This window comes from Taudactylus pleione, unplaced genomic scaffold, assembly GCF_031769625.1.
Source record: "Taudactylus pleione unplaced genomic scaffold, aTauple2 ptg000041l, whole genome shotgun sequence".
Classification (NCBI taxonomy): Eukaryota; Metazoa; Chordata; class Amphibia; order Anura; family Myobatrachidae; genus Taudactylus; species Taudactylus pleione.
In genome coordinates, this window is record NW_028284443.1 from 31,452,126 (window position 1) to 31,474,594 (window position 22,469).

The 22,469-nt window shown below is 44.6% G+C and overlaps 1 protein-coding gene across 2 annotated transcripts in view; it reads left to right on the forward strand.

Annotated features, from left to right (window-relative positions):
- The window catches only part of TMEM117 (transmembrane protein 117), a 493,666-nt gene that overhangs the window by 301,215 nt on the left and 169,982 nt on the right, over positions 1-22,469 (forward strand). For both annotated transcript variants that reach the window (XM_088458029.1, XM_088458025.1), the window contains exon 4: positions 3,784-3,883. In XM_088458029.1, the coding sequence (XP_088314155.1) occupies positions 3,784-3,883 (100 nt within the window). The remainder of the gene's footprint in view (positions 1-3,783; positions 3,884-22,469) is intronic.

Consider the following 22,469-nt stretch of genomic DNA (forward strand, 5'->3'; position numbering starts at 1 on the left):
CCTTCGTGGGCAGCTTGCCGTGGTGCCTCAGCTGTTCAGCTTTGCAAGGCAGCCACGGGGTCTTCTGTCCATAACTTTGTGAGGTATTATGCTTTTGATACCTTCGCCTCTCAGGATGCTTCCTTCGGGCGGTGGATTCTCCTTTCAGCACAGGAGCGTCCCCACCCTTAAAGGATACTGCTTTGCCAAGGTATCCTGTGGATACCCTATGGACCCTGAAGTAAAAAATATGAGATATGGTAAGAACTTACCCTTGTTATCTCTATTTCTACGAAGTCCATAGGGTTCCACAGGACCTCCCGTCCTGTCGCACCTGTACTGCAGATGGGCTTTAATCTGGTCACTTGTTTTTCCGTCTCCTTCTAGTGAGAATGTGAGTCTTGTGTGTTCCAGACTTTCTTCTCTCTCTTTCTTCTCCTACTCCGGCCTATGGCTTGTTACGGGTATAGGAGAGGAACCCCAGTGCATCCTGGGAGGCTGAAAACTTAAACTCTGTGGTGCCTGATGTCTGCCGCCATTGTCTATACCCCAAGGTATCCTGTGAAACTCTATGGACTTTGTAGAAATAGAGATAACAAGGGTAAGTTCTTACCATATCTCATAGTTTTCAGACAATGGGCCATATTCAATTAGTGGCGAAAACGGCTGTTTTTTTCGCCATAGGCAAAAACAGCTGTTTTTCGCCAAAAAAACAGGCGAAAACGCAATTGGCGAAAAGAAACTGGAGAAACTTTTTCTCCATTCCAGACCAGGCGGAAAAAAAATGCTAAATCCCTATTTTTGGCTAAAATTGTGGGCATTTCTTTCAGAACCCTTTGGACACCACCCCTAATGATAAATGACCCCCAAAAATGCGTAAGTTGCACACTTTGGCGAAAAACAATCTGGTCAGAAAGTTGCTTCTTACTGAGAATGGCCTCTGCTTCGGATTCAGAAAAGAAGAGTATCAACAATTGTAAAAGTCTATAACCACTGGGGTTCTTCACCAATGCTGGATCTTCAACCAGATAATTGCTGGATTATCCACAAGAGAAATAGTCTGCATCCAAAAATCACATTTCCGATAACCAGATTAAAAAGCACAAAACAGCTTCACCAAAGCATCCACATAATGATCAAATCTTATATAACAATGTAGGGTGCCTTATCCAAATATGCCCACCTGCAGTAGGCAAACTCACATGAAAGTACAACAAGGGATCGGCACTCCCACTCACAGCATAACTTCACCCGGTGCTTTCACAATCAGTCAGGATCAAAACAGCATAATGTGTGGTGTGGCACTCGCAGTATCAGTAATCATATAGTCAAGCAGTGTATTCCAACATCCAAAGTTATTTACTTTGTCATTAGGGATAGGATAAAGTACAAACAATCTTAATAAATTATATATATAAAATATCTATATTGTGATAGAAGCACTGGTAAAGTGGTCAATGGCAGGTACATTTGTCCTAGGTTTTTGGCCTATGTGTTCTAAAAAACCCCAGGAGATGTCTGTTTTGTAAGCAGGTCAGAGTGTCGGCTTTTGGAAAAGCCGGTTTGGGTCCTGGGGGTGTGGATGTGAGGAGAGGGAGGGCTCCATCCATAGGCCACTCCAGGTTTTGAGCATTTCAGCCTGGTAACAGGCTCATTAGGGCTTGCAGCTGGAAATGGCTAATATAAGGTGGGTTTGTTTGTGGCTGAGTGTCTCACACCTGGGAGAGCAGGCAGACTAGCCTGTTCAGAGACATTTGGTGATAATCCTTGTAAGTACTGTGCATGTGTTTTGTTGATGGTGAGGGCAATAGGCCCTACCATTATTATAGAGAGGAAATCTGCTGTGCAGCTAGTGCCCAGCCAGGCTAGGACTTATGTTTATGTTTTGTTTATGTTTATATTCATTTGGGCACAATAAAGACTGGTGCCGACCAGTTTGTACGAGAACCCCTGACTTGTATCCTGTTTCTACAGCTGCTGTGTGTGTAAAGAGGGAGTCCATCTACCCCAGGAGAGGGACCCCTATCCTGACTGTGTCACAATATATTTATGCAGTTGCAACCTGTTGCACTTGTTTGGTTACGGTAGTGCCAAGCGCAGGCTAATAGATTTATATCAGTAACACTGAAAAGCGCACAATTTTTTTTTGCATGTGGGAATCTGAAGAAATCCAGGAATAATAGATGCGTAAATCCTCAAACCAGAAACTACAAAAATGATTGAGCCCAATTTTAATTTTGGATTGGGCAATTGTAACAATGAAAAGGTTATGGTCACAGGACCGTAATAAAATAAAGCCTTAAAAATTTCAGAAATCTTTCAATCCCTTGTACTGCCTCCGACAGTGGGGAGTTGCCTTCATAAAGGACATTATTACAAAGCTAACTGAGATTTGTCTTCCCATAAAATGTTATTAAAACAGCTCAATACTGTAGGTGTCTCTTCACTTTCATAATTAGATGATAGGCTCGATTGATTGTGTTTCATGATGAAACCTTGGCCCTCATTCAGAGCCGTTCGCTATTTGCGGTCGTTCGTTTAAAAACAAGGGGTGGCTATTCAAATGATCCGTACGCACATTGCAGTCTGTTCACACCTCTAAGTCTGAACGAGCGAGCAAAACATACGCTCGTTTATTTGTTAAAAACGCCCCCTGGCCGCTCACACCATACGTCATGTCCGCTATTTATTAGATTAATCGAGTACATCGACCAGCGTATGAACTGCTCGCTATTCTTGTGGTTGGTGTTTGCTACCACAAATTTGCGAGCAGTTCTGGCTCTAAAATAACCCAGTGACGTGGTCATTGACGCTGCTGTTTTAAATATACACACCCATAAAACGCCCGTTTTGACCTTTAAGCACGCCTGCGTTCGGATCTCCACTCCCCATTTTCAAGCACCTTCCCCTGTTACCACCCACATACGCCTCATTCTGTCACTCAAAATAGCAGGCACTCGCTATATAGCGTACAAACGATTTTCGGCCGCACTGACTGGTTCGCGCATGCGTACTAAAAAGCGTACGCATGCGCAGATGTGCAAACATCGCTCGGAACGAGCGTACTGCCGCTAACGAGCGGCTCTGAATGAGGGCCCTTGATTTGTGCCAGAGGTAAACTTCAGTGCAATGTTATAGCATGCTCCAGTGTTATATGTGATCTTTGGTTAGATTACTTTGGTAACTTAGTTGAGCCATGTCAGTTGTAACCTGTGGGACATACATTTTGTTGGATTAATCTGTTAAATCTGTTTTGGTATAAACTAGGGATGGGCATTGACCATCAATGTTTTCAAAACATCATCTAATGTGGTTGGCCAAGGTTAACTAGTTATCCCATCAATGGCAGAGAACCAATGATTCTCCGCCATTGATGAATGAGTGGGGGATGATTTTTTTTTCTCCCTTTAACAGGAGGGAGCTTAGCCCCGCCTCTGCAGCCGTAAAGCCCCACCTCCATTATAATTGGCCCACTGTAACTCCAGCAGTAGTGGCCATCGAGGGGGTGCAAACCATCAATGGTTCCTCAAAGGTGTTTTTTTTTTTTTGTGTGTGTGCCATCGATGGTAATCACGGATGGGTCATCCCACCGATGGCCATCCCTAGTATAAACTGAGGATTTGCAGCACACATATCACATTGCTTGTAGCGCATTCAATGTTAAGCTTTATTAACAACTTAAAGCTTTTTCAAAAACAAGTGTATTTATTTAAAAAAAACTAAAACCTTTCATTTGTATTTCCAGTAAACTCATGAGTAAACAGGCTGACTAAATACACCTAACATTTCCCTTCTTTTCCACAGTCCATACATTATAACTGAATACATGGGCATCAGGAATGAAAGTTTTATGAAGGTGGCAGCAGTTGGCACATGGATGGGGGACTTTGTGACAGCCTGGATGGTGAGTGTACAGTTTTGAGACTTCAGCATTCTGCAGAAAATATAACATTTTACATGGGGTTCCAGCAGTATTCTAGAAACCAGTGCCTTAGTTTACATATAAAATAATTAATTTTTAGCTTTTGTTGTCCAAGTAGGTTGTTGCAATAGCTGTCATTACTAGCTGTATTTGACACTTTCGCTCACATTGTATCAAATGACACCATCTCTGGCCTGGAAAGGTCCCCCCCCGCCCCCTCCTCAAATCAGTGAAGCAGAGAGGGGGGGGGGAGCGGGTACTAATTAACTGGGCCTGGGTTAGTCGGAGGGGCTCGTGTCTGGTGCAGCCCCCTCCCTCTTTTCTGTTAGCGGCCCAGCACACGCTGCTGTGCTGGGAGACTTTCTGCTGCTCATCTACTCTGCCTGTGGGGGGAGCCATCACATTGATTTTACCCCCCCTGGATTTACGCTGGGTTCAGGGGCTCACAGCTCCCCCCCACCGCAGCACTGCTTCAATTAGTGTTTTTTTTTTTCCATTCTAAGGGGGTGTGGCCATGCCCCCCACAATTATGCCCCACTCCCAATAGTAATGGGGCCTCACTGTCAACAGCTCTGCTCCAATTATCAACCATCCAATTGCTGTAGAATACATAATTGTCTATTAAAACTAGCTACATATTTAGCCCCTTTTCTTTTGTTTAAAAAAAGGGTTTTACTTTTCAGACCTAGCAAACCTACAGACTTCAGAAGTAGGTATGGTAAAAATATATGGGCACATTTTGGTACAATTTTGGCTATTTGATTTAAAGTGGCAATTATTTAAAGGGCAAAAGCAATGCCTTTTCAATTATTATCTCTTAAAAGCTATGGGCTAAATTGACGAAATTGCACCGGTCACTTGAAATTTGCAGGCTATTGTATTTGGGCCCTGATATATACGATTATGATACCTTACAAATATAATTTTGTAATATAATTCACTAACCCCTGCACAGGAGTATTTCTAGCTGTTAAATATTCTGTCGGATTCAGTTTCCAACTTTCCGTATCCTTTAATTCACAGGATATGATATGAAAAATAAAGGGGAAAATCATAGTGTATTGTGAAGCAAATGTTCTAGTGGATGACTCACATCAGAGTCTGGCAATCTCCTGGAACCCGGGCCAGACAGAGAAGCAGCGGGCTCTGGCCACCATAGAAGAATTACTATGGAGGAGAAAGAGTTGGTTACATAAGCATGCTAATTGTCTGCTTCTCTCTCACATACTTTGCCTTCCTTCAAACAGTTTTATGCCTTCATAAAGTTCAGCAGTGAAATACGCATTGGTGAAATGAACGAAAATTGTTGACTTTCTTCTTCGGGGTCCATAGGGATCCACAGAGATACCATGGGGATATTATGGTTGGAAGACCAGGCACCAAACAGTTAAAGCTTCTGCTCCCAGAATGCCCCGGGTCCTTATATACCCCACCCCTAGCCATAGGACTTAAGTTGTTCGTTGGTGCGGCAGGATCAAGATGCACCTTTGTAACAGGGGGACTGCTCAGAGCAGTCCTTTTATTTTAGGTTTTATTTTATTTTTTGTTTTCTGAGTTGGCAGTACCAAGCATCTGAATTAAGCCACAGGTACAGATGGGTCCACATACATCTAGCCTCCTGGCGCGTTAAACAGCCCTTCTAGTCACCAGTGGCATAACTAGGGCAGGGCCACCGGCGGCGGGAGCAGGAGCCGGAGCGTGGATTCAGGTAAATGTATTTTTCTTCATTTATTTACTGTGTGTGTTTTATTTATGGTGTGTATTTATCGGGCGGGGGGGGGAGGTGGACTACTACTGGGGGCACCACTGGGGGGTCCTCTACTGGGGGCACCACTGGGGGGGGTCCTCTACTGGGGGCACCACTGGGGGGGGTCCTCTACTGGGGGCACCACTGGGGGGGTCCTCTACTGGGGGCACCACTGGGGGGGGTCCTCTACTGGGGGCACCACTGGGGGGGTCCTCTACTGGGGGGGGTCCTCTACTGGGGGGACCACTACTGGGGGCACTGCATAGGGGGATCTACTGCTGGGGGCACTATATAAGGGGCTTACTACTGGGGGCACAAGGGACACTGCACTGGGCGGGACCACTGAATAGGGAGGCTCGCTACAGGGGGCACTGGATAGGGGGGACTGCTACTGGGGGCACTATATAAGGGGCACTGCATAGGGGGACCACTACTGGGGCACTGCATAGGGGGGTCTACTACTGGGGGCACTATATAAGGGACTTACTACTGGGGGCACAAGGGACACTGCACTAGGGGGACCACTGAATAGGGAGGACCATTACTGGGGGCACTGAATAGGAGGGACCACTACAGGGGGCACTGGATAGGGGCGACCACTACTGGGGGCCTGCATAAGGGGGACCACTACTGGGGGCACTGTATAAGGGGCCCTACTGGGTGCACTGAATAGGGGAGACCACTACATGGGGCACTCCATAAGGGGGATTACTACTGGGGGCACTGTATAAGGGGCACTACTGGGGGCCTGCATAAGAAGGGGGGCACTACTGGGGGCACTGCATAGAGGGGGACTGTATAAGGGGCACTGCATTAATGTGCATATGGAAAGAAATGTTCCCAGTGACAAGAAAGGGGTGTGTGTCATGTTGACACGCCACATTTTTAAATGACCACACCCATTTTTCACCATGCGCAAACATGGGGAGGCTCCATTTTTAAATTTGCCCTGGGCTCCAAATACCCTAGTTAAGCCACTGCTAGTCACGACATGCTGTGGCGTGAGTCAGTAGCGCCGAGCGTTTTTTGTGTGCATCTTTTTACCTTCAAATATGTCTTATTTGCGAATAGATAGCACAGGTGGCTTTTGCTGATTAAAATGATATGCAGCATACCTATGTTCTCTATGCATCTGCGGGTATATCTGCATGCTAAACACTACATTAGTGTTACAGCCACTGACACTGTAACGTAGCATTTCGCATGCAGATACATCCACACACAATCAGAGAAGATAGGCATGCTGCATACAATTTTAATCAGTAGAAGCTGCTTGCGAATAAGACTCATTGAAGATAAAAATATGCACAAAAAGATGCTCGGCGATACCGAATCACACTGAGCTCCCGCGTTGTGTTGCGTGACTTGTGCTCGATGTCCTACCATTCCTTTGCATTGCTGTCATTGATTTAGAGCCGATTGTAGTTCTATTCTATATGCATTGTATGTGACTGTTTGCTAGCTGCTGTATTGACACTTTCTTTAATTTCTGTCTGTCAATTATAACTATCACTATTTTCTCTCCATCCTCTTGGGGTGGGGGTTTCTTTCTGAGTGCTTCACATTCATTAAGATATTTGTGAAGGTGGTCACATTGCATTGTTACCTTTTATACTTATATATGCTAAACTTAAAAGGAAACAGGAGCAGAACTGGATAATCAATTGGAAAAAGTAATCCCTTTCTCCAACACAGCACATGGTACACGTGGGGGCACTACTAGATTTTCTGGCACAAAGGATCTTTCTACCAGTGGACAAGTTTTAGGCTCTACCATTGCGGAGGCGCAAATTGCTCCGCAATCAGAGGGTATCCATTCACTCAGTAATGCGGGTCCTGGGGTCCATAGTATCCACCTTCAACTTGGTGGAATATGCCCAGTTCTATTCCAGGCCTCTACAAAAATTGATTCTCTCCAGGTAGAACGGACAGGATCATCTTATAAGGTCTCGGAGGATACTTCTCACTCCAGAGGTTCATCACTCCCTCCTGTGGTGGCTGAGAAAGGATCATCTAAACAAAGGGCGCCCTTTCTGGATTCCAAATTGGCTACTTCTCACTACGTATGCCAACCTTCGTGGATGGAGGGCAGTGACAGGTCATCACACCTTTCAGGGAAGATGGACAAATCAAGAAAGTCACCTGCCAATAAACATTCTGGAACTGTGAGCAGTATACAGAGCACTGATCATGGCACAGGACCTGCTCCAGGACAGACAGGTCCTGATCCAGTCTGACAATGCAACTACAGTGGCCTACCTCAATCATTACGGAGGCACAAGAAGTTATGCAGCCATGAAAGAAGTGACAAAGGCTCTAAATTGGGCAGAATGTCATCTTCCGGCCATCTCAGCAATATTCATAGCGGGAGTGCTAAATTGGGAAGCAGACTTCCTAAGTCGCCAGGACATACACACCGGAAAGTGGTCTCTCCATCCGGGAGTGTTTCAGCTCCTGGTAAACAAATTAGGTCTACTGGAAATAGATTTCCTGGCATCATGCCACAACCACAAGGTCCCCAATTACGGGTCCAGGTCCAGAGACCCATCAGCAGCATTCGTGGATGCACTGGTAGTAAGATGGTACTTCAAGTTGGTGTATCTATTTCCTTCAATTTCTCTACTCCCAAGAGTTCTCAGAAATTTCAAGCAGGTAGGCGGAACGGCCGGCTTGGTCTAGACGTCATTGGTTCACCGACATACAGAATCTGTCCATAGACAGTCCTTATCCTCTTCCTCTGTGGCAGGATCTGCTAACGCAGGTTCCTTGCCACATCCGGACTTACCTCGTCTGGCTTTGATGGCATGGCTCTTGAATCTTCCATCCTAAGAGCAAAAGGTTTTTCCAGTTCTGTAATTCAAACGATGCTTAGGGCATGGAAGCCTGCCTCTGCCCACATCTATTACAGAGCTTGATATTCCTTTGGTCAATGGTGTTCACATAGGAAATTTGATCCTATGATATTCAGGATTATCCGGGGTACTGGCTTTTTCAGACAGAATTAAACAAAGATGTACACCTGGCCACTTTGAGAGTGCAGGTTTCTGCACTGTCAGTCTGGTTTCAGAAGAAGATTGCTTCATTACAAGATGTTAGGATTTTTTCCAAGGAGTTTTGCAATTTCAGCCTTCTTTTTGTTCCGCCGATAGCACTGTGGGATTTGTCTTTGATTCTTAAGGGACTAAAAACTTCCCCATTTGAACCTTTGGATTCTGGGCCTGATTCAGACCTGCTCGCTAAGATGCATACTCTCGCTGCTATTGATGGTTTGCAGTGTGTATGCATTGTGCGCATGCATCGCAGTGCGCATGTGCATACCTTCGCGAAAGTTCACAATGCATTCGCTTGCTGCACATAGACAGCCCAGCAGAGTAAGTGACAGGGGAAGCTGTTTGTAGGTGATAACAGGGGCTGGCCATTAAAAATGGGGGAGTGGCTGAGCATCACAACAGTGTTTTAGAGGTGTGCATAATTAAGACAGCATCATAGTACACGTCACCTGGCTTATTTTTACAGCTGTAGTGCTTGTAGCACTGGCATCACAAGGGGGGTGCGGGCCGCACCCGGGTGTCACCAGCCGAGGTGTGACACCAAAGTGCTGGTTTCCCCTCAGTGACAGGAGCCAGGTGCTGCATTATGTGCAGCACTCTGCTCCTAGAACAGTAAGGGAGCCGACACTTCACACAGACTGGTCCCGGGGGCACCCGGCACACCCGGTGTGACAAAAAACTTGGGTTCGGGCCGTGAGGCCATGCCTACTTATTTGCCATACATACTCCCCGCTCTGGGTGACACGAAAGGTAGGGACACCACTGGCTTGCAGCAAGTATGGACAACAGTTGTCTTTTAATTTAAGAAAGTAGTTTGAGGATGTTTACTTTAGCAATCAGGAATTGAAGTACAGCAGATTCACCCTGGGGAAATAATTGAATAAATGACCAGTAGAGAAATTAAGAAATAATTAAATGTGAACTATAGCTAATCCAACTACATTTTAGGTCAGGAGCAAATAATAGGCAACAGGGAAATGGCTGCTAAGCTATTAGAACTACAATAACAAATATCAGATAAATAATTACTACTGGACAGGAGCTTTTGACACAGGATTACTTCATGGATAGTAACCACAAAAGATTGAATAATAGGATACCTTATTTTTAAGGAAGGGAGTTGAATAAATACATAATGTTTGATAGTAAAGCAAAGATAGTGCCGTGATAGTGGCATTCTAATTAAATCAAAATAATAATATGGAAAAGTAATTTCCCTGGAGGATTCGAAACTTCACAGATGTCTCCGCATGAGGGTCATGTAAAAGAATCAGAAAGGCAAAAAATTGTGAAGAACAGTAAAATAAAGATGGATACATCATCCAGATGGCTATAATTGGCGGGGAGTTCCCCTAACGTGCTGCTTACTAAGTAAATGCTTTGATGGCGTTCAGTAAAACCAGTGAATCTCCAAGCAATACAGTGTTTGTAAACGATGGTGGACTACAAACATGTAAAGCAGAGGGTGAATCACACAATAGTGTGATAAATGGTAACACAATTTGTTTCAAAATGGTTAAGAACAGAATAATTTAATCAAACAAAAACATTCAGATATCCTAGACCACTGGGGTTAGAACCATACCGGATGAAAATGGTAAGTGAGCAGATATAATGGAGGCTCTGTACCCTTCTTGCCAATAGAAACCGATCCACAATTGGCTGGTAAATGTCCCATGGGATCTAGGTGTTCAGCTGAAGTCACAGGTGGCCAATGTGTTTCAAGCTGAGAGAGCTCTTCCTCAAGGCTGCTGTGACTTCAAAATTATGGTGAGGGTCCTTAAATGGCCCTGATGATGAAGACTTCTGGGTCAGCAAAACAGGAAGTGAATGGCAGGACAATAAAGATAACACAGGCCTTCAAGTATGTTAATTCTAAGTGCTACTTCTGTACTTCTGCTACCAACCTATCCCTTCCCTGGACTTCTAGTAAGCTGAGCACCTCTGGCAACTTACATAGCCTGCCAAACAAGCACTGATCCTGGACACTCCCTCATTGCCTGGTCTTCATCTTACTAGCTGGGGTTATTTGCTGACAATTTCTGGTGATTCTCCAGAGGTTCAAGGTGCTCCAAATCTCTGGCAGATTTATTCACTTATTTAATAACTTATCTCCTGGTGCCAAATTTCATCTTTGACCAGCTTAATAATCTTTGTGCAAGTGCCTTACCACTTTGCCCTCGCAGTGTTCAGTTCCTAGTGCAGGTGCATTGCCCCATTGCATCTCAGTGTAAGTGCATTATTACACAGTTCCTGCAATGATTAGCATCCCAGTATAAGTGCACAGTGGCTTAACGGGGTTAGGGCAAGGATGGGGTGCCAGTACAGGGGCTTGGGTTGGAGATAGAGGGGGTGCATCTTCCTAATAAGGTGCAGTCACCGGCATTCAGCAGAGCAGTAATGTGACCAGACTGTCACTGCTGCAGCTTAGGGATGGACATTGATTGTCAATGTTTGCCGACCATCGATGTTTTTCTTGCGATGTTAGTGTTTTCAGCATTCAATGGCAGCATTCCGATGTTTGCATTTGGTAATCATTCAATGGTGTTGCGATGGTGGCTTCTTTTCTTTAAATACTAAAAGCTATGCCTCCCCTGGCTGCTGTGTGCTGTGTCTCTGCATGTGATGATCTCCATGGCCCATGCTGCTGGGATCGTTGGAGACTTTCTCACTGCCTCAGACCTGGCCCTCCGTCCCACCCTCACTCCCCTCTATGCTAGCTCTGATTGGCTCTCTGAGACAGTGAGAGCCAATCAGTGTGCAGCCCTGGACCTGCAGTAGCTACTCACTCACCAACACACACAGATCCAGACTCCCAGTGTCAGCTGTGACCCAGCAGCAGCAGGGGAAGTGACAGTGTTTCTCTCTCCTCCTAGTCCTCAGCTCTACCTGGCTGACCTGAGCTGTTTGTTTGTTTGTTTTTTTTTCTTTCTGCTCTGGCTCCAAGTTCCGCCCTACGCCCCGCCCCCAATCCCGCCCTTAACTAGTCATAGTAATCGTTTTTGCCATCAAATTATTTTGATGTGATGGTTAGTTACCATCGCATCGAAAGATTTGATGGTGGAAGCACTGCCATCATATGATGATGGGCTTCCGATGTCCATCCCTACTGCAGCTGCACCTGTGACTCACCCGCAGCAGCATGCACAGGAAGTGCCGATGACTCATGCTGCCGGCCAGAGGTGAGAACCTGTGGAACTGTCAAACTGAGGATGGAATCATGGAAGGAATGAAGGAGGCCCTTCTTCTTTGAAAAGTAAACTACTGGGCGGAGTGCTAATGGAATATGAATAGGGGAAAGGGAGCCCTGTAAGGGACAGAGAAGCAGCTTGAGGGGTGATTATGGTATGTACAGACTGGGGGGAAGAGGGGCTGATGAGGATCAGACATTAAGGAACATACAGTCTGGGTTGGAGGGACTGGGGCTGAGTCGCACAAATAGGGACATCAAGGAGGAAGAAGGGCATGTTTGCAGAATACAGACAAGGGTAAGGTTAACTATAGGGAAAATATAGACAAGGGGGTCACTACTGGGAATATACAGACAAGGGTGTTATTATAGTACTATAGGGAATATAGAGACCTGGGTGGTCACTATAGGCAATATACAGCCAAGGGGGGTCACTAAAGGGAATATACAGACAAGGGGGGTCACTACAGGGACTATGCATACAAAGGGGGTCACTACAGGAATGCACAGACAAGGAGTCTCTATAGGCAATACACAGACAAGGTTGTTCACTATAGGCAATATACAGACAAGGGAGGTCACTACAGGGAATATACAGACAAGGGGGGTCACTACAGGGAATATGCATACAAAGGGGGTCACTATAGGGAATGCACAGACAAGGAGTCTCTATAGGCAATACACAGACAAGGTTGTTCACTATAGGCAATATACAGACAAGGGGGGTCACTACAGGGAATATACAGACAAGGGGGGTCACTACAGGGAATATGCATACAAAGGGGGTGACTATAGGGAATGCACAGACAAGGAGTCTCTATAGGCAATACACAGACAAGGTTGTTCACTATAGGGAATATACAGACAAGGGGGTCACTATAGGGATTATACAGACAAGGGGGGGGCACCAGGGCCGGGGCTAGGGTGTTCAGCGCCCCCATGCAAAGTATAAATTTGCAAGCTCCCACCCATATTCTATAAAGGTACAGCGCCCCCGAAGAGCTGTGATCTCACAAGGAGCTTGCAAGTGCATTCGGACTCCCAATTTAAATTACGTCACACGCAGCACAATCTTATTCACATTAAACCACGTAGTAGCGCCCCTTATTCACATTGATACATAGTAGTGCCCCTTATTCACATTGATACATAGTAGTGCCCCTTGTACACACAATGCCACAGGAGTAGTGCCCCTTATACACACAATGCCACAGGAGTAGTGCCCCTTATACACATAATGCCACAGGAGTAGTGCCTCTTATACACATAATGCCACAGTAGTAATGCCTCTTATGCACATAATGCCACAGTAGTAATGCCTCTTATACACATAATGCCAAAGTATTAGTGCCTCTTATACACATAATGCCACAGTAGTAGTGCCTCTTATACACATAATTCCACAGTAGTAGTGCCTCTTATACACATAATGCCACAGTAGTAGTGCCTCTTATACACATAATTCAACAGTAGTAATGCCTCTTATACACATAATGCCACAGTAGTAGTGCCCCTTATACACATAATGCCACAGGAGTAGTGCCCCTTATACACACAATGCCACAGGAGTAGTGCCCCTTATGCACATAATGCCACAGGAGTAGTGCCTCTTATACACACAGTGCCACAGTAGTAGTGCCTCTTATACACATAATGCCACAGTAGTAGTGCCTCTTATACACATAATTCAACAGTAGTAGTGCCTCTTATACACATAATGCCACAGTAGTAGTGCCCCTTATACGCATGTCACAGTAGTAGTGTCCCTTATACGCATGTCACAGTAGTACTGATTGGAAACCAGACCCTAAACTGCATCCAAATAATTGTAGAGGCTTCAGATGTCAATGGGGCGTCTCCAAAGGCAGAATTTAGGCAAATCACGTGACGTGGTTTTAGTCATGTGATCCTGTACTTCCACTGCATCGCAGCCTTTCCTACCATTTACATGTTTGTTGCTCATGGTGTCTAGATTACCAAATAAATATACTTAGAATAAATGTGTCAAAGCAATACAGGAGGACAATAGGTAACATCAGTAATAAAAATGTGGGAGCAGGGTGTTTGGTGGTCAGCCTAGTAGTTTTTTACTGGGGCTCATAGACCTCCACTTACACCCCTAGGAAGCTACTTCCATTATCAGTAAAATAGATTACAAATCGGTAATGGGCGATAGTCTCCATTTGGATCTTCTATAAGAACATGACCTCCACCTACTCAGCGCCTGGTGGGATGGCTGCTACCTACAGTAACACAACTACCAGGAACATTTGTATCAGTAACACATACAAAAAATATAACATACTATAGCTGCATTATTATTCCATTTACCAACATGGCAGAAACCATTTAATGTTTGCAGCAAGTAAAGTAGCATTTTTGAATGAAGTGACCGTCAGATAATACAGGGAACATCCCAGTGACCACCATATAATGCAGGGAACATCGCAGTGACCACCATATAATGCAAGGAACATCGCAGTGATTGCCAGATAATGCAGGAAACATTGCAGTGACTGCCAGATAATGTAGGGAATATTGCAGTGACCTCCAGATAAAGTAGACAGCCAGATAATGCATACAGCATAACAGTGACTGCCAAATAATGCATAGAGTGTAACAGTGACCGCCAGATAATGCAGAGAGCGTCATGGTAACCACCAGATAATGCAGAGAGCATTGTAGTAACCACCAGATAATACAGAGAGCATTGTAGTAACCGCCAGATAATGCAGAGAGTATTGTAGTAACCACCAGGTAATGCAGAGAGCATTGTAGTAACCACCAGATAATGCAGAGAGCGTCATGGTAACCACCAGATAATGTAGAGTGTGTTGTAGTAATCGCCAGATAATGCAGAGAGCGTCGTAGTAACCACTAGATAATGCAGAGAGTGTCGTAGTAACCGCCAGATAATGTAGAGTCGCAGTGAACGCCAGATAATGCAGAGACCATCATTGACACACATATAACACATAATATAAATACACCCCTTACACACACAGAAACACAATAATTATGCCCATGCACATACATTAATACACCATCCCCAACATAGACAGTATTACCTCCCAAAGTTAAAAACAAATACAACCTTCCCCATTGAATAAGTATACCACTCCCCTAGGTCTGATGGGCAGTGTCGCTGATGAAGCGCGGGAGCACGCCTCGTCAGTGACATAGCGGGTACACACTGGCCGATGTGCCCGATATATATACATATCTTCTAGTGTGTACCTGGCATTAGATTTAGGAAGGGGGAGGTTAGGTTTAGGCACCAGGGGGTAGGGTTAGGCACTATGGGGGGAGGGTAAGGGTTAGGCACTATGGGGGGAGAGTAAGGGTTAGGCACTAGGGGGGAGGGTTAGAGTTATGCACTAGAGGTGAGAGGGTTAGGCACTAGGGCAGAGGGTTAGGGCTAGGCACTGGGGGAGGGTTAGGCACTAGGGGGGGAACAGTTAGGGATAGGCACTGGAGGGAGGGTTGGGGGTAGGGAGAGGGTTAGGATACCGACTGACAGGTGTTGGTATCCTAACCCTGTCGGGATGCTGGTGTCAGGATTTTGACCGCCAGGATCCTGAGCGCTGGCATCCCTTACCCATCCCAAAAGAAATGCTAGGTTAGGTAAGCAAGACATAGTAATGGGGAAAGGGAATGAAAACAGAACTCTGCACAGACCAGGCAGTAAGGACAATGCGAATAAGCCATGAAGTTTATATAAAAAAAACGTAACTGACAATATTTATTCTCTAGGAGCAATTACGGAGATTTAGTTTAGTTATCTTGGTAAAACAATGCACCACTAACTAGGGCGACCCTGTGACTGAAATTACACAGCCATCTGGGTGATAAAGCATAGGGAGAACACAGTCCCTGCCAGCACAGGTCTAATGAGCACTCACACACAATGATAGCTAATTCTCCACCCCCCCACCCTCCCCCTCCTCACTGAATTACTTACTTCCCATTACACCTACTGTATACATTAGAACATAGTCACTGTGCTGGCTGCTGCTGCTGTACTGCAGTGCTGTCTCCCAGTCCCTTCTCATACTCTGCCTGGGAGGTCAGAGGGTCACGGTGGGAACAAGCAGGGACAGTGTACAAACTACTTGTCAGTATTCAAGTGTAATCAACAGTATTTGAATACACTTGTAAACTGGCAAATGTTTGTAGACTGTCCCTGCTTGTTCCCAGCGTGACGATCTGTCAGGCAGGGAGTGAGCTGACTCACTGAAGAGAGGAGGAGCAGAAGCTCAGCTGCCATCCACCCCGGCGGCTTCATCTCAGACTGATCGTCTTTACAGTAGTTAATCAGGTGCAGCGGCAGCCGGTAGAAACAAGAATTGTCTCAGCAGCTGCTGCAGAGAGAGCTCTTCTCCAGCCTGGCGCCTCCCTGCAGTGCAGGCTCTGCTGAGCGGGTTGCGCCGGCCCTGGGGGACACTATAAGAAAAATGCAGACATAAGGGAGGTCACTATAAGGAGAATACAGAAAAAGGGGGATCACTATAAGGAAAATACATACAAGGGTTGCGCTATACAGAAAATACAAGGGAAAACAGTTTTAAAGGGGCTACATTTTTTATTTGCCCAGGGTTCCATTGACCCTAGTTACACCTCTATAAGTGCATTACTACATTTAGAAGCAGTGTCCATACATCATCAGTCCAAGATTTGATTAATTCTCTTCGGCTAGAGCTTCTGTTCTCTCACCAGTCTATCAATATGTTAGTATGGGGGAACGCGATCTGCTGGCTCTCTGACACAAATTCTGTCCTGCGTTGCAGAAATTCTTGTTTAACACCAGATGGCTCATTAGACTCTGCTCCCCCAGATTAGTAGCATCAAACCAGTGTAGACTGGGTCATTGTTCCTCTAGAACAGGGGTTCCCAACCACGGTCCTCACGGCACACTAACAGTCCAGGTTTTAAGGATAGCCATACTTGAGCACAGGTGACCTAATTAGTAACTCAGTTATTTTGATTTAACCATCTGTGCTCAAGCATGGCTATCAAATAAAACCAGGACTGTTAGTGTGCCTTGAGGACCGAGGTTGGGAATCACTGCTCTAGAAATTCCAGTGTAGTGATGCTTCCCATTGCTACTCTTACAATGTTTAAAAAAATACGTATTTGTGAGAAGGCTCGGGTAAGGGGTAATGGTGGACTTTCTCCTGACATCTATTCAGATACCCTCTCCTCTATACTTGGGATCATACTGTGATGCCCTTTTCTCCCTGTTTAATGTTAAAACATATATTATATGGAGTTTTTCCATTTTTATGGTATATTTATTAATGGTAAATAACAAAAAACAGAATTAATAGATAATGAATTTCTGAAAAAATAACAATGAAACCAAAAAACCCTAAATATAGGACAGTGTCAAAGGATCAAATTAGGGATGTGTGCCGACCCCCATGTCTTGGATCTGTAGCCCCTTGTTTTAGTTTTGGATCTGTATTTTTTTTTAAATCATAAAAAAGCTAAAATCACATTATTTCCAGTCATTTCTAGTCAATTTTGACCACCTCACAGTTCACAATATTGTTTTTTCTTTCATCTAGTTTAGGGCCAAAAGGTTGCATCCAGCTAGCTGGCTGACTAAGCTAAGTGACAGCAGTGGGCGGCACTAACATGTGGCAGTTCAGCTTCCAACATGGCACAGAGTGGCATTGCAGTGGTAGACAGGATAGCAGTTTAAGAAACTATACGACCACTAGGAATATTAAAAACCAAGAATGTTTTCCTTAACTAGGTCAGAGACCTGACGGAGTTGGAATATGTTTATGGACTCAAAACTGGGAAAGGATGGAAGGATTGATTAATTTTGAATTTAAAAAAAATCAATCTAGAATCAAGTTCTTCAGTTCCTAAAAGATATCTTTGATCTGGAGGAGGTTTTTAATTTTTTTTTATACATTTAATAGAAATGAGGTGGCCTTGCTTGTGGAGGTGCTGCTGGAACATACTGTAACAGACGTTTACTTTGTTCTCAAGGAGGTTGTTAGGGATAATGTTACCAAGACTTGCTGTGTACATCAGAGGAAAGCAGCCTGTAGTTCTTCGGCTGAACTAGAACTCCCAGCATCTGTGATGTGTGCTGGTCCTACTGGAAGTTATTTGTCAAGAACAGGTGGCGTGCTTCAGGTTACCTCAGCCTGCTTTACTCACTGTATGTACCATATAAATATGTATGTGACCAATATACACAACTAATTTTTATATTACATTTATTTGCACTTTATTACACACATCCTGGCTGGAATATGCCCTGTGTTGCTGCTCATATTTGCCCACCCCATCAACTTGGGGGTTCAGAATTTTTTTTTTTTTTTAAATGAGAGGCACACAGGAGATGCTGTCTGTGGCCATTACAATTTCTGGACATTCATAAACCATAAAATTAAAAATGTCAGGCAGCAATGCCCCAAACAGCACATAATGCAAAGATAAACGGTGCAAGATAGAACTGTTCTTGGGCTCCCTACCCACCCTTATGTTGTATATATGAAACAGGACATTCACAGTTTAACAAACCAATTACTTCAGCGAAAAGGATTGCCACTTGTGGCTGAAATGATTGGTTTGTATGAATCCCCACAAAACAAGCTGCCAATGCGCAGTGGACATTGGTGACAATGATCCCATACACAAACTGGCTTTACAACATAGGTAAGATCAGGTGTCTTCAGCGTCATCATCATCCCCATCAGTTTGTACATCCTCTTCTTCACACAATATTAATTTGTCCCCGCTGGAAGCCACCATTACAGGTGCCTCTGTATTTTTTTTTTACTTAATTGCTGGTAAAGGTCTTCCTCATGGAATTTGTAATTCATTTTGATGAACATCATCTTTTCTAAATTTTAGGGAAGTAATCTCCTACGCCGATCACTGACAAACTCTCGTCTGCACTGAAAACTCTCACACTGGAGGGTGGGCAACTTAAGTAAAGCAAAGCCAGTTTGTGTAAGGGACTCCAAATTGCCTCTTTTTTCTGCCAGTAGTGAAACAGACTGTCTGACATGCTTATTTGGATGCTATCCCTAAAATAATCATCCACAATTCTCTGAATGGTGACCATATCAGACAGTCACTGTAGACATGTCACTGTTTGTAGGCAGTCCATCAGCAGTGGGTTTCTTAGGAAAATTTAGTTTTTTTCCTGGCAGCTGCAGAAACTGAAGGAGGAGATACTGCCGTGTCATGTGCCGCTTGATCTGATAATTTTTTTGCCAACAGCTATTTGCATCTCTTCAGATTTATGTCCGTCGGAAAGAAAAACAATGTATGACTTAAACCTAGGATCAAGTATGGTCGCCAAAATATAGTGATCTGATTTCAAGAGATTGACGACCCTTGTATCCAGGCGAAGCAAATGAAGGGCTTGATCTACCAGTCAAGCCAACTTAGCGAAATCACTCCATTTCAGCTCCTCCTTCAGTTTCTCCAGCTGCTTTTGCAAAAGTCTGATTAGGGGAATGACTTGACTCAAGCTGGCAGTGTCTGAACTAACTTCACATGTGGCAAAGGGTTTGAGAACCTTGAACAACATGGAAATTATTCTCCAAGGTGCTTGACTAAGGTTCATTCCCGCTTATTTCCTGATGTCATAGGCTGTTGTGTAGCCTTGGATGGCCTTTTGCTGATCCTCCATCCGCTGAAGCACATAGAGGGTAGAAATTCACCTAGTTACTACCTCTTGCTTCAGCTGATGGCAGGGCGAATTCAACAGTACTTGCTGGTGCTGCAATCTGCGACACGTAGTTGCTGAATGTTGAAAATGTCCCAAAATCTTTCGGGCCACTGAGAGACTCTCCTACATGCCCCTGTCATATTTTTTAAAATGTTGCACCATCAAATTAATTGTGTGAGCAAAACATGGGACGTGTTCGAACTCGCTCAGTTGTAATGATTGCATAATATTGGTGGCATTGTCACAAATCCAGAGGAGAGTCCAAGCGGGGTAAGCCATTTTGCAATGATTTCCCTGAGTTTTTCTAAGAGGTTCTCAGTGGTATGCCTCTTAGTGAAATCAGTGATATACAGAGTAGCCTGCCTCTGAATGAGCTGCCATTTCTTAGATGCTGCTGTTGCTGTTTGCACTGTTGGAGGCAATACACCTACCCAGTGGGCTGTCACATGTACTCTTTAGTTTGCCTTGTCCACATGTCTGTGTTTAAGTGGACAGTAGGCAAACAACGGCATTTCGGAGGACACTAATAATGTTTTTTTCAATGTCCTTTTACAGACTGGGAATTGCTGTTCTAGTGAAGTGGAATCTAGAAGGGACATGATAGCGGGGACACAGGACCTCAACTGTCTAAAACCCACTGCATTAATGGCGGTTACTGGACGCACATCTAATACCAGCATAGTTGTTATGGTGTCAGTAATCCGCTGTGCAACTGGGTGACTGCTGTCATACTTGTTCCCCATTGCAAAGGATTGTTTGACAGTCAATTATTTTGTTAAACTACTAAAAGTAGTCTTCCTCCTGGTCCCCTTCTGGGATGAAGATCCACTCACAGCAGCAGCAGCAACAACAGGCGTAGCACTCAAGGATCCTTTTGAGGAATCATGGATAGGAGAGAGGAGTCAGTCATTCTTATTAAATTGGATGCAGGACTACTTCCGATCATGATTGAGAATGTTGATGATGCAGGTGTTGGTGGTGGAGTTTGCAGGTGCTGGGATCTAGCAGAGAGAAGGGAGCAGCTAAGTGACATGGACTGATTGTTATATTTTTAGCCAAATTTTCTGAATTTGAAAAACACTTTTGAATTTGATGAATGCGCTGCAAGTGAAGTAACAGGGAGGAGGTTCCTAGATGGTTAAGGTCCTTACCTCTACTCACTCTTGCTTGGCAAAGGTTACAGATGGCTTGACAACTGTTGTCTGAATTTGGGTGGAAATAATTCCACACATAAGTGGATTTTTTTGCCTTTTGCCCCGACATGACAATGGGCTTTTTCATACCATGGGCAACAACTGTTGTCTGATTTACACAAACATCCTCGGCATCAACATCCTCAACATCATTATTAGCGCCAACTACAGAAATATCCTCATTCTCCTGGTGCAATTCCACAGAAGCATCCTCGATTTCTACATCAGCATGTTGACTTGTGCTGCTCATCCCCACATTTGCAGAGGGCACTCAAATGGTGGAAGGAGGATCCTCTTCAAGTACAGTATTAGAAAGGTCAGGCTCACACATGGCGACCGCGGACACACTTGGACTCTACTCGGGGATATGTGACTTTTCTGAGCACACAGTTGGTTCATGTGCCTTAGCGATTTCAATTTTTTTTTACACTTCTACAGGGAGAAGGGCTTACATCATCATAAGATGAAGAACCACCTATCATAAATATAGGCCAAGGCCTTAACCTTTCCTTGCCACTTTGTGTGGTAAATTAATGTAGAAACATTTTTTGTTTCTTTGCAGCTAACTTAGCATTTAATTGATATTTCTTTAACACTGTAAAACATTGCTTGTTTGATTTTGACTTTAGCCCTTGGTGGACAGCCTTGCATAGTCATCATTACTGCTGGCAGCAGCTGCAAGACTGGAATGTAATTCCTGCTCTCCTCTCATTTGATCGTCCTCCATATCAACAAACTTACACTGTGGTCTGACCGGCAGTGTCACCGAACAATATTTTTTTGTACACTGGGGAAGAGCACCCCTATATGAGGCAGCAACCCCTTGATTAACAAGATGGACAGCAACCCTTCTTTATGGACAACAAAGCACCCCTGCCGAGTGCGGACAGACCACCTGCAGAGTCACAAATACATGGACAATAAACTGTGGCAGTGTCAACGTACAATAATAGAGCAGCTAAATTGGTAATAACACACACACATAAAAAAGGAAAACAGCACTTTTATTTTTTTTTACACCAGGGAAGAGCACCGCTAATTGACAGAGCACACCCCCTGGACAACACAGCACCATTTTATGGACTGCAGCCCTAGCCTGATGGACAGGACAAAAACACAGCAGCAACCACAGTTAATTGACAGGACAAGTGACACAGCATCTACAGCACCCACTGATGGAAGACCCCCTTTATATACTGCAGCCTAAGCCCCTTTATGGACAACACAGCAGTAGCCTTCAGCGCAAGACCACGACAGAACAAACACTGAGTGACTGACAGTGATACACGTCTGCTAGCTTCTCTCTCTACAGCCGGAGTGAAATGGCACAGATCACGGGGACCTTTGTATAATCTAAAACCTGTGAGAATCCAACCGCCGGTGGTTGACGTTTTGCCTCGTTTTGAGATCCGAGTCACACCGGAAACCTCGAGCCTCATTCAGATCTCTGTCCGGATCTCAAATTTCGGGTGGGTCCAGTTCTTGGAAAACCGGACCCGCTCATCTCTAGATCAAATACATTAAAATATCTTACAACCGGTATGGAAATGAGAACTATTGGTGACAGATGGAAGTTGTGTGCAGTTAGTTACTATGTATCTGTATGGTTATTTTTTCAGATGTTCTCAGTATGAATGCAGATAAAACTTGGCTGCAGATGATATTGGTTACTGGTATGGTGGAGGGAGC